This window comes from Hyperolius riggenbachi, chromosome 5 (genome assembly GCF_040937935.1).
Source record: "Hyperolius riggenbachi isolate aHypRig1 chromosome 5, aHypRig1.pri, whole genome shotgun sequence".
NCBI classification, from domain to species: domain Eukaryota; kingdom Metazoa; phylum Chordata; class Amphibia; order Anura; family Hyperoliidae; genus Hyperolius; species Hyperolius riggenbachi.
The window spans coordinates 319,828,370-319,845,275 of NC_090650.1; the positions used below are offsets into that span (position 1 = coordinate 319,828,370).

Consider the following 16,906-nt stretch of genomic DNA (forward strand, 5'->3'; position numbering starts at 1 on the left):
CTACCATTGAAAATATGAGCAAATACAGATGCTAATGGTTAAATGTTTCTGCTGCTTGGAGGACTCTTATAGCAACAATATGCTGGGACATCTGGTGGTCCCATAGTCACTTGTTCAGCAAAATCTTTCTGCTTACTTCTATGTTGATCTACTAGCGAAAAGCCAGATGCTGTGTTTTAGTTTTGGAATTAAGTACAGAGAAGAATTAGATCATCACTGGTCCCCAGTAGGTGGATTTCCCTTCACTTTTCTGCCTCAGAGTTGTGACAGGGAGATGAAATGTCCCCTAAAGTGAGGTATAATACCACTTTACTGTTGTTGCCATGCAGGTGTCTTAAATAAGGACCTGTCGTCATCTCTTGTCCTGTGACAACTGCAAACTGTTGAAACTCCCCCCATTCTCACACCAGCTGTCTCAGGACAGAAAATGAGAGAATCTCTACAATGGAAGAAAAAAAGGGGGGTTCTGATGGAATTTGATGGGTTTACATTTCTGACCAAAGGTCAAATTTTTTGTATCTATAACTGTATGTGTTCTTTTAAGGGTTCTCGGGAAATTGTGTTGGCTGTGGAGAACGGGGCTTCAGATATTTCACAGAGTTTTCCAATCACATAAATCTGAAACTCACAACTCAACCAAAGAAGCAAAAGCACTTAAAGTATTACCTGACGAGGAACCCCCAAGGGGTACTCTGCAGAGGTCCACTTATATGTTGGAAAGGTAAGTGTGTGGTTTTTAATTTACAAGTCTAGTAGACTACTGGCCATATAAAGGCTGGACTCTCCTGTTTAAAGTTGTAGTTAAAGCGGACCCAAACCACACATTTTTTTAATTCAAAACATTTAGTTGCACCACTCTGACACATACAAAGATAAATAAACACTCCTTCAAACCTATGAGCATTTCAGTGCATGCTTTTCACCCTTCTCTTTTCATAACTAGGGTTATACAGGGGGAAGCCATTAGCAATTCCTCCTTTGCCGGACACCTCCCACTCCACCAGTCTGCCGGATTTTGTCCCGGCAATATAAAAAGAAGGGAGGGATTTCTCCAATAAATGTAAAATATTTTATATTTGTCGGCAGGGGCAGATAATGAATACACAATGAGCAAGAGAAGGGAGGGGGAAAAACAAGAGTCAGGGAGGATATGATGTACGCATTAGCGTGGTAAAATGCCCACTGCCTAGAATAGGATTTTCTGCTTTTCCTTTATAAAATTCACAGGAATCATTACGTGGATAGAACAATACATCTGTTATGTAAGTAGATGTAGTATTTATCTACTTATATATGCGTTTTTTATTTCTAGGTTAGCATGAGTGTCGCTTATTCTTTAAAGGGACTCCGAGCACAAAAAAAAAAAGAAAGTTGTACTCACCATGGGCTTTCTCCAGCCCAGTGCTGGTCGGGAGGTCCCACGCCGGCGTCCTGGCTCCTCTCCTTCTCCCCGCTCCGGAATGGCTGGCAGGCCGCAGCCCGGGCGACACTCTCCCGAGTGTCGGGCTTCTTCTTCCGCATATGACGCGGATTACGTCACACGCCGGCCGCCTCGCGTCATCATGGCGGCCGGCGTGAAAGTACTGCGCATGCGCGCTTTGTTCGCGCATGCGCAGTACTTTCACGCCGGCCGCCATGATGACGCGAGGCGGCCGGCGTGTGACGTAATCCGCGTCATATGCGGAAGAAGAAGCCCGACACTCGGGAGAGTGTCGCCCGGGCTGCGGCCTGCCAGCCATTCCGGAGCGGGGAGAAGGAGAGGAGCCAGGACGCCGGCGTGGGACCTCCCGACCAGCACTGGGCTGGAGAAAGCCCATGGTGAGTACAACTTTCTTTTTTTTTTTGAGCTCGGAGTCCCTTTAAAGTAATCCACTATTTATAAAATGATACATATATCCAGGCACATCACCTCAAGTTAGGACATTAAATAAATTATTAGGGAGCTGCTAAGGGGATGTGGACAGAAAAATAGCAAAAACAGTTAACGCTTTGCACACGCTCATGCAAATATTCAAACAAATGCATTCACACTTATCAATCAACCAGACACCACTGCTATCCCTACAGCTAAGTTAAAATCCAGGGTCTTGGTTACAAAACAATGCATTCCCTTGTGTAGTCACCTACACTGCTTAGAAGTGCCCAGGTATTCGTAGGTGTCCTAACTCTGGCCCTGTAACATGCATAGTGCAGACATGCAAACATGCAAACATTCATTGCATCATACAGATTTAAAAGACTTGAAGCACATATCCTGAATTCCCATGGAAAAGTGTTAGGTGTTGATTTTTTACTTGTGCAGCCTTATGGAAAGTTGCACAAGTCTCTAGAACTGTTGTAATCCGTCTCTTATCTCAATTGTCCTTAAAATAAATGGTGTCTTTATATAGAACTGTATTCACTAGTTTAAATTGTGTTCTGCAGAGCCTCGAAGTCGACCTTTTCCTTCAACAATTGCTAAACCAATCGCTCCCCTTACAGAGAATGGAAGCAGCAATGGATACAAGTCAGGATTCTCAGCTTCAGGTAGATTGAAAGCTAAGGTGTTTTTTTTGTTTTTTGTTTTTGTACAGCAATCCTTGTGTCTGTTCTTTATTCTGTTCAAATATAATCAATTTTAAGGCACTTTTTTAAAGTACCAAACAAACGTATATGCTGAAATTCAGGCATATGGCTGAAATCTTTAGCAGTAGAGTGACATCCACATCACCTACACATTGCCTTTTCTGTGTCTATAGATAATATCTCCAGGAATTCAGAACAGCAGTACAACTTCAACAGATTGAGCTATATCTCAACACCACAGTGAAAGAACATAGGTAGATCAGATAGCTTGTGTATCTCCCTACTGATATAGTGCATTATTATGCAGTTAAAATGCAAGCATGGTTCTGCAGCCACTGAAGAGAGAGACTTCCCTGCCAACCTATCACTCATGAAGTGTCTCCTATACAAGTAGTTCTTTGCACTGAGTTGTAGCAGTTCCCTGTGGTGTTCACCCTGTCCTCTCCCTCAGCCCTCCAATCATAGCAGCAATGTATTTATCTGCATTATTCACATAGCTGTGATCTGTATGCCATATCTGGGTTATCTGCACATCGGGTCTGGTACAAAAACAAGGGTTGAGCTACAGAGAGCTACCATTGAAAATTATACACTGTACATTAAACTTTGTTCTATATCTCCTTTTTCAGATCTGCACTGTTATGGCACCCCTAAAACTCCTATTGTTCCTCATCCAAGCACCCCTCAGGACCTCTCTCGAAATAAGGGTATTGTGAAGCCTTTACCAGTGCATGTTGTGGGAAAAACATTTCCTTCTGGTAAGATCTTTACTCTGTAGTGTGGATTCTGTGTGTAAAATCCAGATTACCGGTACTAATCTTACTAATACTAATTTAAAATGAAATACTAATTTATGGATTTTTGCCTTCCAGCACCCATTTCATATCTAACACCAGATATTTCCAATGGAAGCACAAGTGGAGTAAGAGGAGGCACTGCCTTAAATCCCTCATCATCACAGCCTCTGAAACACTCAACATCTCCGCATCCTGGCAGCATCACTGGAGAGAATGGTATGGAGCTAATCCCAACACGTCTGTTTCTCAAATGGTTAATTTTGCAGCACTATATATTTTGTTCAATCTGACAGGGATTCCCATGTATGGGGCAATATGTCATAAGTGTAACCAGCAAAACTGAAAATTGTATTATTAGGGCCTGATGCACCAGCTAGTGTTAAAGGACAACTGAATTGAGAAGGTATATGGAGGCTGCCATATTTATTTCATTTTAAGCAATACCAGTTGCCTACCAGTCCTGTTGATCCTTTGACTCTAATACTTTTAGCCATAGACCCTGAACAAGCATGCAGCAGATCAGGTGTCTCTGACCTGTTTATCAAATCTGAATCACACTTGAAACAAGCATGCAGCTAATCTTGTCAGACACTGCTGCAGCCAGGAAAAAGGTATTGCTTAAAAGGGAACAAATATGGCAGTCTCCATGCAACTCCCTTCAGTTGTCCTTTAAGATTGGCGTACGCAGACACTTGGTGTGCCATGGTGTCATACCACTAATTGGTGGATCAGGTTCTGAAGCACCTAGAATGCAATTGCCATTTCACATTGTTTTTCCTGTGGTTGCATAGTCAAGGAGGTCCAGTGACTTGGTGTAACTATATTATTTACCATAACTGAACAAAACTCAATTTTATCCATTTATGACCCTTTTTTCCTCTCTGCACACATTGTTTTTCCAGTCATCTACCATTTTTATTATAACTGTTTGCTTTAATTATAACTAGTTGATGTGATCTAAAATAATAATATTTTATCTCTTGCTTTTAAACAGCAATTGTAACATTTTCTGGCCCACCAAAGAAAAGACACAGAGGCTGGCCTCCTAGTTCACCTGTCCAGGCACCTGCTTTGCCTTTTCCTGCAACTCCTGTTCGTCCAGTGACAAGACCTGGTAAGAGGTCTTTACCAAAATCAAAAAATGTTACAATGTTAACCTCCCTGGCGTTCTGATTGTATGCTACGCATGGCCGCGGGAGGGTTTTTGTAACCTAATTTTTTTTTTCATGTAGCTAGCCTAGCGCTAGCTACATGATTCCCCTCTCCCTGCGGCATCCCCATACCTCTTCCAATCGCTGCTGGCGTTCATACCCATCAGGAAATCCCGTTCTGAACGGGATTGCCTGCAGGGGTTCCCCCGTCCCCATGGCGACGAATGGAATGACGTCGTGACATCACAGGGAGTCCCTGTCCACCCCATAGCGCAGCCTGGCGGTGATTGGCCAGGCTGCTGGGGCCCTCTCTCGTGGCGGATCGGCGGCGAGCGGAAAAACACTGTTAGCAAAGTGCTAGCTGCGTGTTTCCAAAAAAAAAAAGAATTATTCAAATCGGCCCACCAGGGCCCGAGCAATCCACCGCGGCGTTACTGGACGAGCTGAGCTCGTCCGTAACGCCCAGCAGGTTAATGGAAAAACAAGATTGGAAGATTTCTTTTGAATGTTACTTCAAAGCTGCTAGAATAAATAAGAACCGATTAAACTGAAGTTCTGTATGAAAAAATCATGTGAGTTGATGATGACTCTAGCAACATATGCCTACTGTATTTTAAAAGTGGTCGTGAGATTTCCTTTTTTGTAAGTGTGTGAGAAAAACAGGCAGAAAGCCCAGGATACAATGTTCAGTAGAGGGATGTGTTGCAATCCACAGTAAACAATTTGGTCCTGGTTAGTTTTTAGAAATCTCCTTTTATCCCCAAAGGGGATAGCTTAAAGCAAACCTGAAGTTAAAATAAACTTATATAATGAATTGCATTTGTAGTACAGCTAAGAAAGTACAATAGTAGCAAAGAAAAGTCTCTTATTGTTTTCGAGTAAAGGAATTGTTAAACTTCAGTTATGTATGTGAAAGAGCTTCTCTCAGCTCTTCCACTAAACACTGGCAGCACCATTATTCTTAGACTTCGGTCTGAAGTCGTCAGGGCAGCTTCCTGCCACTATGCGCCATCACGCCGGCTGGCTTGAGCGGTTCTCTAAGATTGAATTGCACGTGCGCAGAACTCTCACACTGGCCAGCGTGATGACGCATATTGTCTGCTGCGGGAAGCAGCCCTGACGACTTTAGGCCGAAGTTTTTAGAATAATGGAGCCGCCAGTGAAACTGGGAGAGGAGCCAGGAGGACGCTATGGGACCTCGCTGGCTACGGTGGGCTGGAGGAAGCCCCAGGTAAGCGCAAATGCTGATTTTACAACCTGCTCAGGGTCCCTTTTAAAATGAACCAGAGGTGAAAATAAACGGATGATATAAAAATAAATTAAGTAAAACAGTCTGGCTATTAATGTTTTGTACTGTACATACACATGTTTATCTCATCATGGCCCATATGCAATTATTTATCTCCTAGTTATCTCCTAGGTGATCATGTTTTATCTTCTCCTTAAAATACATTTTCAGCATTTTACAACTGAAAAAGTAGAAAGAAGTTGGTGAAAAAGTTCTATTAAAATTATTTTGAATATTTTGTTGCTTGCTGCAGGTTTAAAAAGTATTTTATAAACAAGTTATACAAATATCACCTAGGTGTAAACTCAGGAGAAAAAGTGAATTGCATATGGGCCCATATGCAATTTCCCTTTTCTCCTAAGTTTTCTCCTAGGAGAGAAGTTTTCAACTTTTGTTTAAAATAACTTTTCAGCATTTTGCAATTAAAAAAGTACCAAAAGTAGTAGAAAAAGTACTATCAAAATGATTTTGTGTATTTTCTAGCTCGCTGGAGATTTAAAAGGCACTTTATCAACAAGGAGTGAAAATGTCAACTTGGAGAAAACGAAGGAGAAAAAGTAAATTGCATATGGGCCCATGTTACATATCGCCTCGGGTACACTTTATCAAAGAGAGGAGTTTTTTCTCCCTAAAAGTACTAGTAAAGGACTTTTTTTTTTACTGGAACTGTACCCAGATCAGTCTGGGTTATACATATGGAGTAAATAGTTTACTCTAGGATTGGGCCAGTATATGGTGCAGAGGAAGAGCAATTATCTGCACAGTGTATGGTGTTTGCTTTGATAACAAATGTCTCACTTGCTTGCTTTTCAGCCTCTGTACCACAACCAGTTTTGGGAGGAGTTTTCCAGCCACAGCCAATCCCGGCAGGAGAGACTCTAATTGTACCAGATAATCTTCTGAATAATTCTGGAATAAGGCCTGTTATCTTGATTGGTGAGTGTCCTCAATATAAATGGAATGTTAATGTTTAACTTTAAAGCCCAATCTACATGATACAATTCTTTGTATGATTCCATTACGATTCTATTTACGATCCGATTAAATCCTTCATGTCCGATCGGGATTCAATTCGATTTGCCATTGCAAAACAATAGCAAATCGAATTGAATCAAATTGAATCCTGATTGGACATGTCTGATTTAATCGGATCGTAAATAGAATCATAATCGAATCGTACAAAGAATCGTATCGTGTAGATGGGGCTTAAAGTGCACCTTTTATAAGAAAACGACCTCCCGAGTTGCCTTGCTAAAATTCTGATCTTCCACATAGAGTATTTTGTTTCAGATGCTCCCCTAGGACATGTATGCAGATCAGATGTTCTGGCGCTCCTTATGTGATAAAGGGTTTTGCCTGCAGAATGAGATATAATTTGGGCACATTGCTTAGTAAGCGCTTTGACCACTTTGGTCTGCCATTAGAGTCCTCTCTATAGCCTCTGTGATTATTAGATCCTGGCTTTAAATGAGCATCAGGTCTTTACTGGTATTCCTGTACTCACTTCTGCGGAGACCTACAATAGGACTAATCAGGGATGCTAAATGTGCTCTTGGTTTCTCAGCCTTGGTTCTCATATTTGAGCATGTGTTTTGCATGCTGGATATCTGGATCATCAAGTTGTTGACTCTCGTAAATTCTGAAATGGCCACCTACAGCATTTAATCCATTTCTACCTTGATGACCACCAAGTCCCGTAATGCATGACTATTGTTCAGGAAATGTATTAGATGTGACCAGTCTGTCCAGGTCTCTGGAGTACATCATCAATGGCTAAGAGAACTCACACCACAGGTAATACTTCTTCGGTGTGGCCGATGCTGATCTCTGCAGGGAGGGGTACTGCTGCACAGAAACAGGGCTCATAATGGGGACATTATGAGGCACATAGAATGGGAGCACTTTCAAGGGGTGCATTAGGTTTCAGGAGTAAATCATTGTTGCTAAATCAATGGTTAATTAAATGCCAGAATTGCTTTGATCCTTAGTGTGCACAGTCTTTAAGATTCTATGGTTTTTATCTTTTATTCAGCGTAAAGTTTTCATATTCTCATTTTGTGTGTTTGCTGTGCTGTTTCAGGCTACGGTGCTATGCCATATTTTTATGGGAATGTTGGAGATATTGTAGTAAGCCCATTGTTGGCGAGCTGCTACAAGTTACAGGAGTCAGAAAAGAAGGAACTGGATCAGATGGGAGTGGCCAGCAGCCAGTTCCTGAGTGTTGAAAACTTGATTCTTCTGACTATCCAATATCTAGTGCGGCTCGGTGAGTATGAACTGTTCTGAATGTTGATTGTTTTCCTGAAAGTAAACATGCAGCTCCACCCTCACAACTGTCTTAAATCAGGATTCACAGAAAATCACTGTTTGTGCTGCACTGGATTACATGCACAACTAAACAGTATGCAGTGGGGATGTTTATGGATTGTTCAGGCTACAAGCATTTCTTGCAGGGCAACTATTTTAACTCAGAGACTCTGAAGTCTCCTAAAATCCCACTTTTTATTCAGCATTTAAGTTCAGCACTATCAGCCCTGCTAAAACGCTGCATCCCCGCGGCAGAAAGCTGTTCAGAAACCCCCTAAATCCCCTGGGCTAAATGCGGGGATCGCTTCCTAGTAGAGCCAGAGCTTAGGGCTGTAGCTCTGCCTCTCCCTGCCCCTCTCAGTTTTCCTTGACTGAGAGGGGCGGGGAGAGGCAGCGATCAGTGGTGGTTGATGCTAATGGAGGCAGAGCTACAGCGCTAAGCTCTGCCTTCCCAGGCAGCAAAATCCACGACCAAGAAAGTCGTGGAGTTTTGCCCTGGTATTTAGGGGGTTTCTAAATCGCTTTCTGCCGCGGGATGCTGCATTTTAGCAGGGCTTGTAGTGCTGAAGTTAAATGTTAAATAAAAAATGGGATTTTAACCTCTTGCCGACCGCGTCACGCCAACGGGCGTGGCCGCGGCGGTAGCCCCAGAACCGCCTAACGCCAATTGGTGTAAAGTCCTGGGGCTCTGTTTTGCAGGAGATCGCGCGCAGGCTGCGCGCGCATCTCCTGCTTGGGGGGCGGGACTCCGCCCCGCCTTCAGTCTCCGAGCGGCTATTGCCGCTCGGGAGACTGTTAGACGCCGTGATCGCCGTCTATTTACTCTGTGCAGCGCTGCGATCAGCAGCAGCGCTGCACTGGGGACAGCAGTGTGACACGGCTGTCCCCCTGGGGGACAAGAGAGTGATCGGCTCTCATAGGGTGAAGCCTATGAGAGCTGATCGCCATGATTGGCTGGCTGGGGGGAGGGAGGGAGGGGGTTTAAAGGAACAGTGTTTTTTTGTTTTTGAACACAAACATAAATGTTGATAATAAAAAAATAAACATCGGGGGAGCGATCAGACCCCACAAACAGAGAGCTCTGTTGGTGGGGAGAAAAGGGGGGGGAGAATCGCTTGTGTGCTATGTTGTGCGGCCCTGCAGCTTGGCCTTAAAGCTGCAGTGGCCTTTTTGACTAAAAATGGCCTGGTCACTAGGGGGGTTTAGCCCTGCAGTCCTCAAGAGGTTAAGAGGCTTCAGTATTTCTTTAAATGTCTTTTTGAAATGTTTCTAAGAATAATGAGCAATTTCATATTTGAAGGACTTTGTTTAACCTATTGTTTTACAAAAACATGGAGAGCAGTTATGTTATCCTGCAAAGCCTCATGGATGTATAGATAACAAAGCACGACGGTAGCCCTAACCGTATGTCCATACATCTAGTACTGGGGCGGTGGCACTGGTCACGCTGTACAGTCAGAGGACTTGTAAGAGATGTGCTCATTGTGGGGCCTGGCCTTGGGCACTTAATAGCTTTGTTGGATTTAATGTTTATATTGAATATAATGGCTAATCTATTAAAATATGTTTTTGTATTCACTTCTTAAAGCAAACCTGTCAAAGAAAACACAATTATTACTTACCTCAGTAGTGGGAAGCCTCTGGATGATCCCGAGGCTTCTCCGATTCTCCTCCACCCAACTGCTGCTTGCTAGGTCCAGTTTGTGTACAAGTATGGCTGCTACTGCAGTGTAGGTCGTACTTAGGCCTGCGCATAGCTTTATCCATGCCACACTCTCCTTACACTTAAAATTTGTATAGCTTTCCCTCAGCCACTATTCTGTCCAAATTCTGCATACTTCTTTAAATATATTAAAATAACCACTGCACAGGTTACCTATAAAATCTGCCATTATATTTAATTTTTTTGTGATTTGCCCTTTTAGGACCAGACCAAATACCCATCTGTGAAGAGTTTGAACAGATTGTGCTTAAAGCTCTCCAGGAGTTCACTTATAAAGAACATTCCCTGCCTGTGATCTCTCCCGGCATGCTTATAACACCGGCTCAGCTTCCCTGGTTAGCCCGCTTATCGGCAAGTGTCTCTCCGAATCTACTTCATGTTCTTATTACCCAGAACTCTCTAGCAGAGGGCATCTCTGAGACTCTACTAACTCTGAGCGACAGAAAATCTCAGCTCCCTGACTACGTAGTAGTAATCTGCTCCTCAAAGGTGCGAGGGAACGAGTTCTGCGTTATTGCTCTTGGTAAGTATTAAAGGCCAAAAATGAAGTTCATGTCTAAATTGCTTTGGATCTATTAAGGATACAACACACAAGGAAAAAAACCTAATGGAAGCACAGAGCTGTGTTCATGCAGATTCCACATACCTCTGTACATTGTCCATGCCTCTCCTTATCAAACCACCACCCCTGTAATCGTGCACTGAAAAAATTAACTTTTTGGCTAAGGTCCAATTTTCAGACTGGAAGAGGCAGTCTTGCTGCAATGTTCCTTCCTGTCACCCTCCCATTTTCTTCTTTAAAGTGTACCAGAGACTAAATAAAATAAGTTTTATACATACCTGGGGCTTCCTCCAGTCCTATGCGCTCCCACGCCGCTGTCCTCTGCCTTCTGTATCACCGGTACCGAGTCCCATAACTTCGGCCAGTCTGCTCAAGAGAAGTGCACTCTTTGTGTATCTTTCTGGCAGCCAAAGTTACAGGACCCGGTACCGGTGATACAGAAGGCTGAGGACCGTGGCGTGGAAGCAATCCGTGCGCATGGGGCTGGAGGAAGCCCCAGGTATGTATAAAATTATTTAGTCTCTGGTTTCCTTTAAGGGGAGTGAATGGGGTGGGGAAGAGGCTGGAATGGCAGGGTGATGGGAGGGATCATCACAGCAAGCCTGCCCTTTTCTGTCTGAAAATTTAACATTAGCTAAAAGTCAGATTTATCAAGTAATGGTTGCAGGTACTGGGGGGAGCGAGGGGAGGAACAAACGCACAGAGGTATGTGGATCCAGCATGAATGTCCCTCTGTGCTCGCCTTAGGTAGCTTTGCCTTGGATCAGGTATCTCTGTATATGGTTCTATTGAACAGAAAGTACAATCTAGTGTCTAGTTTGCTTATCTTTGTCATTTAGTGTAAAGTAGTTGTTTTATCATATTATGTGTTTGTGCCATATTTCTATGGAAATGCTGCAGATATTTTTGTAAGTAGGGATGGTCAAGAAAATGCAATTCGTTCTGAGTTGCTACTGGTTTTGCAGAATTTGCATGCTAATTTATGCGGCTTGAAAATGCTCCAATCAAATTATTCCTTCATTTTCAAGATGCACAAATTTGCACACAAAATTTGCCTAATCCTACATCAACTCTGAATTATTTGCATGTTAATGACCATTCCTACTTGTAAGACCATTGTTGGACAGCTGCTACAAGTTACAGGAGTCAGAAAAGAAGGAACAATCAGATGGAAGGGGCCAGTACTTTTTTACCAAGTGTATTCGATTGTAAAGGAAACATGTTTAAATGAAATAAGATTAAAACACTCATAGAAAGATTATTTTTATTTTTGATCTTTATTTTATTTGATTTAAAGTGTACCTGAGACAAATAACATTAAAGCATTTATACTTACCTGGGGCTTCCTCCAGTCACCTTCAGTCTTCCTTGCCGCCTCCCCTGCCGCTCTGATACTCTGCTGGCCTTGTGACCAGGAGTGTGATGAAAGATATATACCAGGCCAGCCAGGAGAGGATTGGAGAGACCCTGGGAGTTGGCGAGGAAGCCCATGGCCTGAAGGGGGCAGGAGGAAGCCTCAGATAAGCATAAATGCTTTAATTTTATGTATATCAGGTTTCATTTAAGCAGTATCTATCATGCACACTGTAAAAAACAATTTCTGAAGTTGAGCTTTTAATACTACTTTATCTACTTAATATCTTCTTTGATATGAATGCATATATCAGTTCACATAAATAAACATTTGAAACCTTTATGTTAATTACCTGCAATTCTTGCCTGTTCCTCTGGAACCGCTCTTACTTCTACATTCAATACTGCTGATCTTGCTGAACTACTTCCTATCCTTCCTAGTTATCCAGGTTCTTGCGTTCTTTTGGCTGTCCTCCAAGCATTTTTAATGGGACATTTCCCACACACTCTCCTCCCTTCTCTTGGAAGACCAGTTCCCTTTAGGGATGGTCGGAAATGCCAATTTCCGATTCCGCCGTAAATCCGCATTCCGCCATTGCCAATACCGATTCCGCTTTCCGCTACCAATTTCCGCATTCCAATGCGGAATTTCCGCTGGAAATTGTGGAAATTCCACCCGACTTTAACATCGATTTTCTCAAAAACTATAAGGTCTTTTTGAAAACTTTTTTTTTGCATCTTGTTCAGAAGATTCTGTTTAATAAACCCTAAAAGTTTGGTGTTTCTAGGACTTACGGGGGCTTTTCTATTAACCGCTAAATTCAGCGGATTTTTACTGTAATGTAAAATGCAGAAAATAGGCAGATGCAGATTTTCTGTATTTTACATTACAGGAAAAATCCGCAGAATTTAGCGGTTAATAGCAAAGCCCCCTTAAGTCCTAGAAACACCAAATTTTCAGGGTTTATTAAACTGAATCTTGTGAACAAGATGGAAAAAAAGCTTTCAAAAAGACTTTATAGTTTTTGAGAAAAGCGATGTTAAAGTTGGATGTAATTTCTGCGATTTCCGGCGGAAATTTCCGTGATTTCCGGCGGAAATCCGCCTACAGCACTTGCATTACCGATTTCCACACTCCGATGCGGAAATGCAATTTCTGATCGGAATTTCGGAAATTGCATTTCCGCGGAATCCGAATGAGCATCCCTAGTTCCCTTATCCTTTTTATGTTCACCTCTGGTCAATGACCATTTATGCTTTTAAGCTGATAATGCCCAAATTTCATGCCCTTGCCTGTTTAATGCATTCTCCTTCATGTCCCCTTTCCTCCTGAATCTCAATGGTTTCCACTTTTCTACTGCTCTAACTTAGAAAAACTATAAATATCATTGACAGGCCAGTAACTTCTGTCTTCCCATGTTTGCTACGAATAGCTGTTGTTTTAACTCTCCTTCTGTTTCAAAACGTTACATTAATAACCAATCCCCTCTTGACATCTACAACTAAAAAGCATGACTTCCAAAGCAAATGACCTTAGACATAACATCTTTCTTGTGACTCGCGACCAATAATTTGGGTTTTTGTCTGAAACCTCAAAATTATAGTTAAACCTGTTTCAAAAGCTTTTTTCAGATAATTTATTTTTCAATGAACTGAAGTATGTTTCAAGCAGTACTGCCTCCTTTGTGTAATGTCTGCCTGTAACCTCTGGCACACATAGCAAGCAATATATACCGTATATATGTAACATGGCATCTTTCAAAGTTTTATCATCTTCAACCTAGAAGTGTAGCTTACATTTAAAGTTCATAAACTGTGTTAGTAATAGAAAAGCTAGTAATAATCTCTGTTGTCATGGTAATATCATCAGATAAGTAGATGACAACAGTACTACAGAGCACAAAGACCCAAACTAGATTTCACACCCAGACATTTGCTCTGTACACGACCTCTCTTTATGTTTAAATGTCATGGCACCGTGACTTATAACGGGAAGGAGTTGTACCAGTTCGTTGTTCCTTTCTGTTTACTTGGGAAGGCTATTCAGAGGTTCACTTAGCCAGCTGGCAAATTGCTGTTTCTCTGTGTTGGTTGTATTCAGAATGTTCATTACTAATATTCTGTGGTGGATTTCTTTAGGCAAATACCAGTCCCGAGTTCTAGCAGAGAACATGTTGACAACTGGCGAGTTCTTAAAAGAGATCAGTTATGAGCTTATCACTGGCAAGGTCAGCTTCCTGGCCTCACATTTCAAAAACACATCCATGGGTAAGTGCCGAGTGTGGACATCTTCACATCATTTTCATATATTTAAGTGCTGGTATTTTGTCCATCGTCTGAGTTTCGAAGATTCTGAAGCAAAATTGAAAAATACACTTGGCCTTCTGTTTGGCCATTTTATGAAGTTGTCTGCCTAGTACCTGACCTGTTGCACTAGGCAGCATGTGCTGCAAAAATCTGGGCTAGCTGCCAGGTGCTTGGCACTGGACTGTTTAACATAGTAACAGTTCCTTATTGATTTATCAATGTTAGCAGCACTGTGCCTACACATTATAGTACCACTGCATGCACCTTGAACTAGATGCACACAGTTCCCAGGACAGATACTCCCCCATTTTTTCGTCTAAAGAAGCAGGTTGACGCCGCAAAATGTGTCACAGTTGTTCAATGAAAATCATTTTTTAGTTTCAAAGACTTTTATTGGGCACTTAAGTGCCAAAATAGCAAATAAAACATTACGGCAAAACATGTTAAATCTGTGTATGCCCAACATGGGCAACAGGTATGATAAGTGTCATAAAGTACAAATTTACAATTACGTTCTCAGGAACATAGTGTGAAACAAGAAAATATAACAAAAAGAACACAACAAGGAGGAAATAGCACGGTCAGTTCTACAATGCAAAAGTTTGCATTTAAAAAGCCGTAGGAATTGCCTTGGTGGATGATTCAGCAAGGGCGTGTTAAGTAAACCTTCAGGCGAGGATGGGAAGTGTTAGTTGGTATTAGGTTTGTATCAAACGGGAACAGTTACGAGGGCGGGGTGAAACCCAATTGCACTTGGGCCCCTTTAGAAAGCCTATTGGATGTCCAAGGGTCCCACACCATCCGGAAATGAGCCAGCCTACCATTAATTATAGTGTTCATATGTTTGCATGTCATTATAGAATTCATTTTCTCAATTACTTGAAGATAGGAAATACCAATACCAATTAGCTGCAATATGCGTTTTTGCTGCATATGCAATAAATTGCACAAGTTTGTGTTGAACATGTGAAAATAATTTTTGTATGCATACCCCTGTGTCTTTAAGTAGGAGGATGTCCCCCGCTAACTCCTTTTAAACATTTTTAGTGTACTTTATGCTGATTGGCCTCTCCATTTTACCAATTATCTGCTGCATTAGTAGGTGTTGCTGCATACGTACATGTATGCCACCGGTGAGCTGGGCACAGGCGAATTGAATAATTGCTCACCCTGCTGCCACTTAAATCCTTGGCGGCGTAAAATATTATTCTCCCTCCGAGTCTTCGCAACTTGAGTGGAGATGTAATTCCTGATGCAAGTCAAGTTCTGCATAGGCTAAGCAAATTAAGTACAAGGGTAAAAAAGTGTATTGTGATTGGGACAGTCTGGCTCTGAGGACAATGAACTACAACTGATACGATGTAGTTGGAAAAGTAGCTATAAGGCTGAAAAGGAAGTGATGTGACTGGAGCCAAGGTGATGTGGATACGAAAAGGGCTCCAAAGAAGGAAAGATTATGGCAAAACAGAGTGGTGCTGATGGAGGAATGGGGGTGGCATTGTTATTAAAATAAAGAGTGAGATATCTACAAAAGATGAAGGTACTGCTAAAAGGGGTGATGGGGCTTTAAATGGGCTCACTCTGGCTCAAAATGTGACAACCAAGGGGGTGTAATGCTGTTGCAGTGATGAGCCTAGAAAAGTGAGTGACACTAAATTGTCTGAAAAAAGTGATGCCAAAAATAGACGTTTTTAAATATTTAGGAAAAGCCTACATTCCAGAAAATCCTGGGCCTGGCATTTTAATTTTATTTTTGAGAAATACAAATTAAATGGATGTCAATATGGTCTCTTGGCTTCAGTGGCCTCTGATAGTCATATGCACAAAACCGTTCAACCTGAACACCCGTGGTATTCACCAATAAGAATATCTTGGCTTGTTTAACCTCCTTAGCGGTATCCCCGTACTACATACGGGGTAGCCACCGCGGAGGATCACATGGCCCCAGGACAATTTTTTTATTTAAATTGTGCCATCCACTTTAGCTAGCGGTTAGCTAGCTAAGCATATACTCAAAGTTGCTCCGGTCCCCCGCGATCGCCCGCAATACCTTCCGGTATACGTAGCCCCCAGTGTTCCCATGCCGGTGCAACTGCCCAATCAGCTCCAGGCTTCGCGATAACGGCGATTGGGCTTGCGGATGACGTCACGGCGTTGATTACGTCATCTCCGATCGTCGCCATAGCAACGCTGGAAGCCTTTCAGGAAACTGCGCTTTTCGTGGGATTGTGGCGAGGTACGTATAGCCGGCGGCGATCGGCGGGCATGGGGGGGACTGGAGCAACCTTGTACATACACTTAGCTAGCGAAATGCTAGCTAAAGCGTTTATAAAAAAAAATTTTGCACAAAAAACCTCATGGCGGACGCAGCCTCAGAAACTGCGTACCGCCAAGGGGGTTAAGCCAATTTTTCAGGGTGATTGGCCCTCTCAATAGTCTATGTAAATAATACACTGGCACTTCATTCATTTTCACTGACTTTACTGATGCGGACGTTTAGCCAACATTTCAGGATATGAAAGTCCCTTCTTTATGGCAAAACAAGTCTGTCAGTACATGAGTATGACATCCACCATGGCACCGCTTCACTCCTCGATACACAATGTGCTCTCGTGGCTGCTGCACTCAGGTTCTGATTGTCAAATCTGCAGCAAACATGGAATGGAAGCAGAACAGCTGACCTGCATACTTGTTCTGGGTCAGTTATTCAGGTATGCAGAAGGTATTGGTAGCAAAGGATCAGCACAAGAGCCAGACTAATATAATTCTCAGATGGTTGTCAGCAGTGGGTATTTTTATACAGTATTACTTTTAAGTGAGCTTTCCTTTAAGTAGAGGAACTGCTACTAAACC

At 42.4% G+C, this 16,906-nt stretch overlaps 1 protein-coding gene across 3 annotated transcripts in view; it reads left to right on the top strand.

Annotated features, from left to right (window-relative positions):
• Nucleotides 1-16,906, top strand: part of GREB1L (GREB1 like retinoic acid receptor coactivator) — a 194,658-nt gene that overhangs the window by 110,242 nt on the left and 67,510 nt on the right. For all 3 annotated transcript variants that reach the window (XM_068237238.1, XM_068237239.1, XM_068237240.1), the window contains 9 exons: nucleotides 545-721; nucleotides 2,425-2,526; nucleotides 3,195-3,323; nucleotides 3,438-3,578; nucleotides 4,357-4,476; nucleotides 6,615-6,737; nucleotides 7,882-8,067; nucleotides 10,034-10,354; nucleotides 13,886-14,014. In XM_068237238.1, coding sequence (XP_068093339.1) covers nucleotides 545-721; nucleotides 2,425-2,526; nucleotides 3,195-3,323; nucleotides 3,438-3,578; nucleotides 4,357-4,476; nucleotides 6,615-6,737; nucleotides 7,882-8,067; nucleotides 10,034-10,354; nucleotides 13,886-14,014 — 1,428 coding nt within the window. The remainder of the gene's footprint in view (nucleotides 1-544; nucleotides 722-2,424; nucleotides 2,527-3,194; nucleotides 3,324-3,437; nucleotides 3,579-4,356; nucleotides 4,477-6,614; nucleotides 6,738-7,881; nucleotides 8,068-10,033; nucleotides 10,355-13,885; nucleotides 14,015-16,906) is intronic.